This window comes from Xenopus laevis, chromosome 8S, assembly GCF_017654675.1.
Source record: "Xenopus laevis strain J_2021 chromosome 8S, Xenopus_laevis_v10.1, whole genome shotgun sequence".
Lineage (NCBI taxonomy): Eukaryota > Metazoa > Chordata > Amphibia > Anura > Pipidae > Xenopus > Xenopus laevis.
In genome coordinates this window covers 76128188-76139067 of record NC_054386.1, presented here as the reverse complement: position 1 = coordinate 76139067, position 10880 = coordinate 76128188, and the positions used below count along the sequence as shown (strand labels likewise).

The 10880-nt window shown below is 36.2% G+C and overlaps 1 protein-coding gene across 2 annotated transcripts in view; it reads right to left on the bottom strand.

Moving 5' to 3' along the window:
* Positions 1-10880, bottom strand: part of LOC108700553 (interleukin-13 receptor subunit alpha-1) — a 35894-nt gene continuing 25014 nt past the window's right edge. For both annotated transcript variants that reach the window (XM_041575101.1, XM_041575102.1), the window contains exons 8-11: positions 10580-10721; positions 7983-8079; positions 6532-6613; positions 1-1857 (exon numbers count right to left, since the gene is read on the bottom strand). In XM_041575101.1, the coding sequence (XP_041431035.1) occupies positions 1750-1857; positions 6532-6613; positions 7983-8079; positions 10580-10721 (429 nt within the window). In that variant the 3' untranslated portion in view covers positions 1-1749. The remainder of the gene's footprint in view (positions 1858-6531; positions 6614-7982; positions 8080-10579; positions 10722-10880) is intronic.

Below are 10880 nucleotides of genomic sequence, written 5' to 3'. Positions count from 1 at the left end.
GTAGATACATCTTAAAGGACCAGTGTAAGTGATTACAAAGTTAACTTTTATAACATATGAAGCCTGTATCTTTTGATTAAGCATCTGCAAATAAACAATTTAAGTGTCATATTTATATGAGAGAGGTTTTCATTTTCTAGTTCTGTAGAGAGCCATAAATTGCTTTTTGCTCCTGTTTATCTTCCTGTTGAAGAACAAATCCCATATGTAGTCTTTACCGCTTATCTGATATCTACTTTGTAAACCTGTGCTTTATTTCCCTATTTGTCTTGAATAGCAGCCCTAGGGTTGCCACCCATACAGTTTTGAACCAGCCTGATTGGAAGAGCCTGATGTTTCAAGTGGCTCTCTGGTTAAATACTTCAACATTCTGAAAACCAAGCAGAATTCCAAAGTAGCATAACATTACATTTAAGTGCATATCCAGTATGATTTTCACAGATCCAGAAAATATGTTGTAAATCTGGGAAAAAGTAATATTAGGGAACTGTATAGGAATTATATATTGGTGGGACCACAGAAAAACAGTGGAAAAAGTGGAAAACTCAAAATCAGGGGATGTAAAATTGAGGCTTACTGTAAAACACTTTAATTGTGTGGTGTTACTAGTCCTTTAAGTATTGTAATAGCATTACATTTAATGTAGAATTTGGTATCTCATGCTCTGTAATTGTAATACTACCTCAGCTTTTGTTGGAGGCCTGCAGGATCCGAAACTATTGTACTTTTTACAGAGAAAGTGATATCAGAATTTGCATCTCATTAATTACTAGCATGTTTGGTATTTGTTATAACTCCAAAAGAACAAAACTGTAGTGATGCAATATATGAGCAGGTAGGGGTCTTTATTTAATCAAGACTCTAGAGCAGGGATCCTCAACCTTTTCTACCCGGTGTGCCATGTTCAAATAAGTTGGAGAGCAATATAAGCATTAGAAAAGTTCTTGGGGTGCCAGTTATGGGTTGGGATTGGCTAGCTCTATGTGGACTGACTCTGTTGGGTAGTACATCTGATTTTTATACAACCAAAACTTGCCTCCAAGCCTGGATCCCAAAAATAAGCACCTGCTTTGAGGCCTCTGGGAGCAACATTAAATGGATTGGTGAGCAACATGTTGCTCATGAGCCACTGGTTGGGGATCACTGCTCTAGAGCTACAGAAATGTATTTACTTGGAAGCAGGCTTTGACAATTTGTGGCCATATTCTAGACTTAGTAATTATGGTTATCCCTTTATTAGTGATAGTTTAGTAATACTGTAGCTCCGAAGCACCCCTCCTTTAACAATGTGTATCTTATCATCCAGACCCATCCTTTTGCAGTTATATGCTCAAGTTTACAATGCCTGAGCTGTCTAGCCCTCTCCAAATGCAATTCTAGTATCTCTTTACCAATAAATAGCACTGTGAGCTCTCTCTGAAACACCTGCACCCCAGTATATATTTTGGCCCAAATAGATTGTATCACTTGAGGTGTCCAAACAATAAACAATCTATATTTATTGTAGATTATATCTGTAAACAAAAATAATCTCTTTTAAAAATATTACTGAAGAACACACATTGTCTTCTATACAAACTTGCTTTGTCACTAACAGGGATCTTTGATTTGTTTTTCCGATGTTAAAAAACAGGGTGTTATTTACATTTATACATTTTTCCTAATGCACACACGCTATTTATTGAGAGAGTGGGAATAGGTAGCTCCATGTGCAAGTGATGCATTGACAGTCACTCCACTCATTCATTTTCATTCTGCCTGACTGGAAAACAAGGGAGTCTCTACCAAAGTCACAGAGCAAATCTCTTCTTTGGCAGGTTTACTCGAGACATTCACTTTTCCATACTTCATCCATTGCTGTGGGGATTAAAACAGATAAAAAGAATTACTTTTAAGTTATTAAAATCTATACCCAGATGTGTACACTTCCCCCATTTGTTGCATATTTACAAGGGCTGAGGGTAAGGTCACAAATGGTGTTATCTACACAAGCAGTATAAAGGCAGATCTGCTCCTGTGTGTCCTGTCTTATCCATGCACCGACAGGCATGGGATCAATTGGAAACATTAAATAATGCATATTTGTGATGAAATCCACCCCATGTGTGCAAAAGAAAGCAGCAAATGCCTCTGACTACTTCTGCAGATGATGTGCTACTGTATACTATCTTGACATCTCTAAGCACATAAAAAACAAACCATAGTAAACTAGTTTGTTATAAATAGGTGTAACTTTACTAAGACATAATAATGCACCAGCAACATCAGATAGAAAATATACTCACACAGGTATTATGCCATGAGGGATAACACAGGCAAAGTACAACAAGACTAATTATTCTTAAACTCTAATAAATCCTACTGCTATATGCATGTTTATCCTTTTATAAATCCAGGTAAGCAAGCTCTTCCTAGACTACACATAAAAAAGATCACATGGCACTAATGGAAGAGGCCTATACTTTTTACTGAGCACTAATGATGGAATTCTCCAGTTCAACATTGGATAAATTTGCCTCTGTGCTTTATTTTAGGAGCACTTCACTGCAGTGAGCAGCGATTGCTGTTGGTTCTGCACCTGCATGCATCTGTGTGCAGCATTTTATACTGAGGGTGATATAGTGAGGCAAGGCTACATTAGGGGGGTTATCAAAATCCGAATTATTCGATTTTTTTTTTTTTAAAAAAAGTCAGATCAAACTAGAATCCACGATTTCCTCTTATGCATCAATTAAAAAAACGTGAAAAAGTAGGATCGGGAAAAACCACAATTCTTCCGAATTGTCACACGAAAACCCCAATTTTTTCAAATTTGAGTATAGCAGAAAAAACAGTGTCAAACCCAAAAACTCAGAACATTTTGTAGGGTTAAAACATCTTCAAATGGTTAAGGGGACATCTGCCATTGAGTTTTACATGAATTTAGAAGGTTTTAGATGGAATAATTTCGAATTCAGATATGGAACAGCTTTGAGGCATGATACATCGTTAAAAAAATCAAGTTTTTTTACCTTGACTTTTTCGGATATTCAGCATCAAATCGGTCGCAGAAAAAATATCGAACATTAATAAATAACCCCCTAGTTGTGGTTTATATTTATAAGGGTGAATAGTTACTTTGCCACAGTTAAACAGAGGAGAACTCCTATACAAACAAACAGGGGTTTGTTGATTTTGTTCTCTGGCAAACTGTATTTTATTTATAATACACCAAAAAGTTTAAATAGTCCTTTACAGTGATTGTTCATCATTCACATTATTCCTGTCTGTTTGTCTGACAAAACATGGGATATACTGTATATAAATGCCACTGTTATTTTTTTTACACAGTGATAATTTGTCGCTTGGATAAGTTCTCCATTCAGCTTTCTGGCGCTTAAGGGTTAAAGGGCCTAAATCAGCTTCACCCACCTTTCCTGCAGGAAGTGGTTATGATATTAACTGCTCAGACAGGAAGTTTATGTAGAGCTGACAGTATACTATCTTTGCAAGATTAACTTGATAAAAAACGGTTTTCAAGAGAAGCCACAAGCCAGTTGTCCATCAGTCTTCATCTTTACATATTTAGCAAGATGGTCCTATGTCCGTGCTTCACACTTAATTTCCCAATTTAATCCCATCCTTCTTATCATTAAAGGGACAAGCTAACCTATAAGAGGGGCTTACTTTTGATTTAAACATAAATGTAAAAGAGCCATCATGAAAATTTGATAAAAGCTTCATCATATAAAAAAAGCGCTAAATTTATTCAGTTAAAAATTCTGTCCCATTTTTGAAATAATGAGTTTTATCTTCACTCTCCTTCTCTCAGCATCCATCTCTCTTTATTCTGTCCTCAAGCAGGTGTTGAGAGGTTGACAGTTAAGTTTAATATAGGCTTTGGAGGGGGGCTCATTTTGCCTAGAAGATGTATTACTAACTCTTTTAAATATCATCAGAAATCTTGTGTTTATGTGTGTTAGCTCCAATAGATCTGCTAGGAAAGGGAGTTCCCCCTAAAAGATATATTGGATCTAACTGTCAATTAAAATCTAACACCCAATACCTGCATGAAGAGATATTTCAGAGAAACAGATGCGGAAAGAGGGACAGTGAAGAAAAAAAAGTGATTATTTAAGAAATGGCACAGAATTGTCAATTGATTATATCTAGAAAGCTTCTTATTCATTATGTGAAGCTTATATTAAATTTTTCATTAATTTTCTCGATCGTTCCCCATAAAACATGTAGAATATGGGTGGAGCTGCCTCACTTCTGCTGCTTTGGAATGGTTAAGCATAATCCAGAGACCAAAATAACTATTGCACCAAAGAATTGTATAGGACCCTTATGCAGTCATCTTCTGGGCAGTTTGAGGTTAAAGCAAATACATACCACTAGGACCACTTCTTCATAAAATCATAACAGTCTCAAATAGTCCAGCAAAAAGTGCATAAGCAGCCATTATTATTTTTACTGTATTTAATCCTCAATATCTGGGTTTTGTTTTTGGGAATTCCTTTATAATGCCTTTATAGATTAAGTATATTTTGTATATAGTTAACTGTCATATCCACTTTAGACAGGCGGTGATCCCACCTAACCAAGGTGTGTAAGGAGATTGAGGAAAATTTGCAAAGGCAAGAAGGCTGAATCTGTGGAACTCCATGTTGCTGACCTACAGCTGTGTTAGTATAATGTTCTGCAGGTCCATTTAGCATTTGCACAATTAACTGAGACAGACATTTACACAACCAGCATAATAAACAGTTACTCAAGAGCTGACGAGCAACAATGCTATACAGAGCCTGACAGCTGCACACAGCTGACTGCTTTTTATTAGATCTTGAGCTAAAGAAGGAGATTAAAACTACTCCCATTGTGAGAGATATTTTATTATATTTACACAGATAATCCCCCTGTTTTATAGACACTAGCTAATCTCTAAGGCAAAACATTCAATAGAAAGGTTTATTTTTATGGAGAGCTCTGTAATTAATGGTAAAATAGTAAGTGTGAAAGCAAAATTATACTCTGTATAAAGTATTAAGTACAGGTATGTATATTGCCACTTCAATAAATCAGTTGCTTTCATCCACAGATGTAAAGAATTCAGAGGCTAAATTTAGAAAGAGCTCATTTCCTCAGCGTTTTGGTTTTATACATACATACGTACAATCTTGTTTCATAGGTTCCCCATTAAGTGCTGTGGGCGTGAAGGGAAATATATATATTTGCGTGCTTATTGGCATGTTTATCTTCATGTATTTTTAGACTGAAAGTGAACTATTTTGTCATTTCAGCAGTGTATTCATCTGCAGTAATGAACTGGTAAACAGGACAAAGTTCACAGGGAATTACTGACAGCATGAAAGTGAAGCATGCAGACCTGGTTTTGTTCTTTGCTTTTACTTTACTAAAGGCAAAAAAAACAACATCAAGCTGAAATGTGCGGAAGTAAAATAGTGTCCTGTAACTTTGAAAGCTGTAAACAATAAAGTGATTTCTGATTTTGAAGGATCATAACATAAACAACCATCCAATAATCCTTTATTGTGATTCTACCACCGGTCTAAAGGGGCAAGTCTACAGTACCAGAGAGTAGTTACATTTTCTGCCACTGCCCAGCATAAGTACTAGTCTTTAATTAGCACTGCCTGCATGCAATGATTAGATCCTCTAGCAATCTTGTCTTCCTATTCACAAGGCTATTCTGGCTGTTGTTAGAATTAGTTAGTCATATCCCATCAAACGCTGTAGGTAATTTGGAGCAGGGATCTGGAGGGCAATAGGTTAAGGACTGCCTTAGAGAGTATTTTATCATCATCTACTATAACATGACTCATCTAAATGGCTGTGGGGCAAGCCAAGTTTCAGCTGAGACCATGCTTAGCTCAGTTTTCCTAGTTACAAGAGACAGCTTGGAAGCTATGGTCCCAGATTGACAAGTGTTAAATATCTACTTGTATTGAACCTCTGCATTGTGTTTTTTAAATGACAAGGAACAGACTCAAAGGATCCCAAATCTGCAAATAAGGGACGTTAGGGGAATGTAACAAAAGTCATTAATAGAAAAAATAATAGACAAAGAAAATAGAAAAAACATCAGAAATGCGGAATTTTTATTCTGTTGCACAAATCAGGTTTTCACTATAGCTTCTGCTAACCTAAAGACTGTTTAGCAGACACTTCTGTCAGTGAAAAAAAACGTTGAATTTTATAGTTCCTGCTTGTATGCAATAAAACTTCAAAATGAAAAAGTTGATATTTTGTTTCAAAAACCAGGTTTTAAAAATGTGCAATGAGCAACTACAATTTGCAATGCAGTAACTAATGAAGAATATTAAATTTGAAATGCAAATTTACTTGTGCAAATTTTTTACAATTTATGACATTCCCCAACTGGTCCACCTGGTAGGATGCAGTATTTTGCACTGGCCATCTCAAATATTTTGAACTGTTGGGTGTAAGATCAGGACCAGTTTTTGGCTATAAGTTTCAATAAGTAAAGAGATAAAGAAACTGTATAAAAAAAAAAAAAGAAAAACTTACTTGCAATTCACTTGGGTCACCATAAATCTTTTTAAATACTTTCCCAGGGTCAGGAATGGGAGGAAAGACAATGATCTTTAATCTGCAGGGCACAAGGAAGGTTTTGGAAATGTACATATAAATATATACCTTTTTATATGAAACAAACTTTATATATACGGTAATACAGGTTTATTTTATATTTACATATCTGTTTTTTGATAAATATTAAATATACTTTGATAACACCATACATGGATTTGAATAGTGTAATTTACACTACATTAACACAATTAATGTGTAAGTTTTATGCATATCCATATCTACATTGTCTATATATAATGGAAGTTCCGAATTATGGAGAGGCAGTCTCTCATAGACTCTATTTTATACAAATAATCCAAATTTTTGAAAATTATTTCTTTTTTCTCTGTACGTTTGTACTCCAAACTAAGATATTAATTCTTGTTGGAAACAAAACCAGCCTATTGGATTTATTTAATGTTTAAATCATTTTCTAGTAGACTTAAGGTATGAAGATCCAAATTACGGAAAGTTCTGTTATCTGGAAAACCCCAGGTCCCAAGCATTCTGGATAACAAGTCACATACCTGTACATGTATGGGCAAGGCCACTATTAGGTGGGAACAGGGGGGACAGTCATCATGGAATCCTGTGGCTTTCAAGTTTCAATTTGAATCAACAAAGCAGCAGCAGAATTTGCCAAAGCCACCTCAAGGAAGCCAATGCTAATGGCGCTGAACGGGAGCCGAAGCTGCCGAAAGGAACCAAATGGAGCTGAAGCTGCCGCAAGGGAGCCAAAGCCTCCGAAATTGAACCAAAGGGAGCTGAAGTCGCCAAAAGATGAGGAGAATGAAGAAGATCACCCACCGAATTTTAAAGATAAGTTCCTCTGTACACCAATGTTTTTTTTGTTTTTTTTAACCCTGGCTGCCAATTTAAAAAAAAAAAAAAACTTCTACAGGGGACCATGGTCATCAAAGTTTTTTTCTAACTTGGGGGGGGGCTGGCCACCAATTTTTTATCCCACGGGGCAGAGAAAATGTTGTTGTACGAGGCCCAGTGATTTTTGATGCCGGGCCCTGGGTATGGGGCCTGTTTCAGAATGCTCAGGACCTTCTGGATAATGGGTCTTTCTGCAATTTGGATCTCCATATCATCTATCAAAAAAATTAAAAAAAATCTTTTAAACATGAATTAAACCCAACAAGACTGTTTTGCCACAAGTATGGATTAATTATATCTTTTGTTTTTTGTGGTATGGAGACATTTTCCTATTTTCTGCTTTTTTCCATAAGTTTCACCAACATTGCTGCTCCTGATTTGGGCCTTTTTCCCAAGAAGGAGCAGACTGCAACAAAAGTTGCAGTTATGACGATTTCCAAAAAGTATTTAATTAGTTTTTTATGGCATGGAGACATTTTCCTATTTTTGCACTATTTCGTTCTTACCTTTTCAGGTAAATAAGGATGATAATTGTCACAATTGATACTGAAATTGGAATAAGGATTAGCAACAAATAAAATGTGATGTTACGATCCCCAGTACCTGTAATGCAAAAAAAGTGAAAAGTTAAATATTTTGGTTGACCAGTGATTAAAATAAATAGAAAAACAAAAAGTATATTGATATTGCTGTCTCATATGACCCAGCAGGACCTTCTTACAGAGAAGGGCTTTGCTCAAAAACTCTCTAATAAAGAGAAGAAACCTTTAAAATATAAAAATGAAGTGCTAAACAATGTGTTCACCATGAAGGTAGCTGTCATCCTACAAAAGGAAGCATTGCATTGGGTGTTGCCAAGCTATTGCAGATACACAGGGGAAGTGGAGCAAGTACCATGGGTACACCTTGACTACAGCTAGGAGAAGTGAGATGTGTCACCTATTCATAGAAACAGCGGTCAGTGAGTAAGTGACATTATTCGTTAGCATCAAAAAATCCTACATGAACTATGCAAACAATAGGAAGGTGGCCATATGTAGTAGGGATGCACCGAATCCAAGATTCGGTTCGGGATTCGGCCAGGATTTGGCCTTTTTCAACAGGATTCGGATTTGGCCGAATCCTTGTACCTGGCCGAACCAAATCCTAATTTGCATATGTAGATTAGGGGTGGGTAGGGAAATCACGTGATTTTTCATCACAAAAGAAGAATTTTTCCACTTTTTCCTTTTCTGTACTCACAAAAATGCCCCAGTAGCTCCCCATCTTCTTTTTTGCTAATTCACTGCACATGCTCTGTGCTGCTGAGCTTAGGGACTGACTCACAGTACACTGAATATATTATTAATGTCACAATATATGTTTTGTAATTAATACAGATAATTACTACATGGAGCTCAGAAAATAGTACAACCAGCATCATAATTTAATAATCAGCCTTGTAGCATTGGCTTGTATTACAGTCAAACCTCATTTTCTGCTTGACAATTTGTGATGACCCCTTAAGCTTAGCTTCTCAACAGCTGCCCACTGAGCATGTGAGTGTTACAGAATTTTTCAAAGATGGTGACCCCCTGTGACAAGTTTGAATTGTTCATTGCTGCTAATGAGAAGCTGAAACTTTAGGCTGGTGTAATAAGTTCAGTATATTCGTTCATTTTTAGGATTTCGTTTTTCTTTAAATATGAGGCAGTGCTTTTTACTCTAATTTAAAGGAAAAATATTTATTAACCTATTCTTGCACAAAAAAACCTTTGTGTTGTGAGTTTATCCTTAAGTCTACTTAAAATGATTTAAAGGGGACCTGTCACCCTAATAAATAATTCCAAATGCTATTTTATCATGTTAGTTGTGCAAAATAAACTTTAATCACATGAAAATGATAAGAATCATGTTTCCTTGGGTCAGGGAATTCATAAATATAGCAAGCAGGCAGGCACCATTTTGTGGACCCTGTTATTAAGGCAAGCTTTGCATCATCTCAAAATCTTGTTTGTGCACCAGAATGGGGGACCTGATTAGCATCCCCATGTACTGGCTACACAATTACAGGGTGAAGGGGGAATGTGGGGAGTGCAGTGACATAAAGTAAGTGCTGAATGGAAAGTGAAAGTAATTGTCTGCCTAAGGCAGTGATCCCCAACCAGTAGCTCGCGAGCAACATGTTGCTCCCCAACCCCTTGGATGTTGCTCCCAGTGGCCTCAAAGCAGGTGCTTATTTTTGAATTCCAGGCTTGGAGTCAACTTTTGGTTTCATAAGAACCAGGTGTACTACCAAATAGAGCCTCCTGTAGTCTGCCAGTCCACATATGAGATACCAAATAGCCAATCACAGCCCTTATTTGGCACCCCAGGAACTTTTTGCATAACTGTGTTGCTCCCCAACTCTTTTTATTTTAGAATGTGGCTCACAGGTAAAAAAAGGTTGGGGACCCCTGGCCTAAGGCATAGAGGAGGGGCAGGCAATATTTGATTGACAGCTGAGATTTTTAAATATGTTTACAGCTATGAAAGGATTAATAAAAAAAATAATTTGGACTTCATGTTTAATTTGAAAAGGACTTTTAGTATACAGCTTTTTATGTCTGGGTGACAGGTCCACAGGTACACATCTGAGTGCCAGATCCAACTCAAACTCAATAGGCTTTAGTATGGATTTATTCAGCTTAGTTTCTGTCAAGTACTAGGGACTGTTTTATTATTACAGAAGAAAGGGAAATCATGTAAAATTGGGATTGCTTGATTTACATGAACTTTACATGACAGATATCTTTCCTATAGTTCAATCATATCATAGTTGATATCTGTTTTCCAGATAAGGGATCCTATACCTGTATATATATATTTATTTGCTTTTTTCCATAGTCGTTGGCTTTTATAATACTATGCACTTTTTTTTAGCATACGCTGTTTCGGTATATGGTCAAATATGGTAAACACTGGGAGCTGGAATTTTGATATTCATATTGTATATGATATGATTAATTAATTACTGGTCAGACATAGATGCTTTCCTAACTTATTCCAGTCAATGTGAAGTTAATATAATTGCTAAAGTGTAGGCAATTCAGTGCAATTTGGATACATTGCAATACAACTGTACCTTTAATTTCATGTACTTCGCTCCATTCACTCCACAATAAACTTGGAGAGATTTTAGCTGATAGTTTGACCCGAACCCGAACTTTGTATGTTAGCTCTGGTATAGCATTAAATTCTCTGGCATAGGTGCAGTCGTTTAGCAGCTGAAACAAATACATTTTATTACTCATTGCTGATACTCTCTATATGTATACAAAAATATTTTACTGTTTTACTGTGCTTATTCATCATAAATTAACCAGTTGTACTCCTCTGAAAATACATACAGTGGAACCTCAATTTTACATCCCCTGATTTTAAGT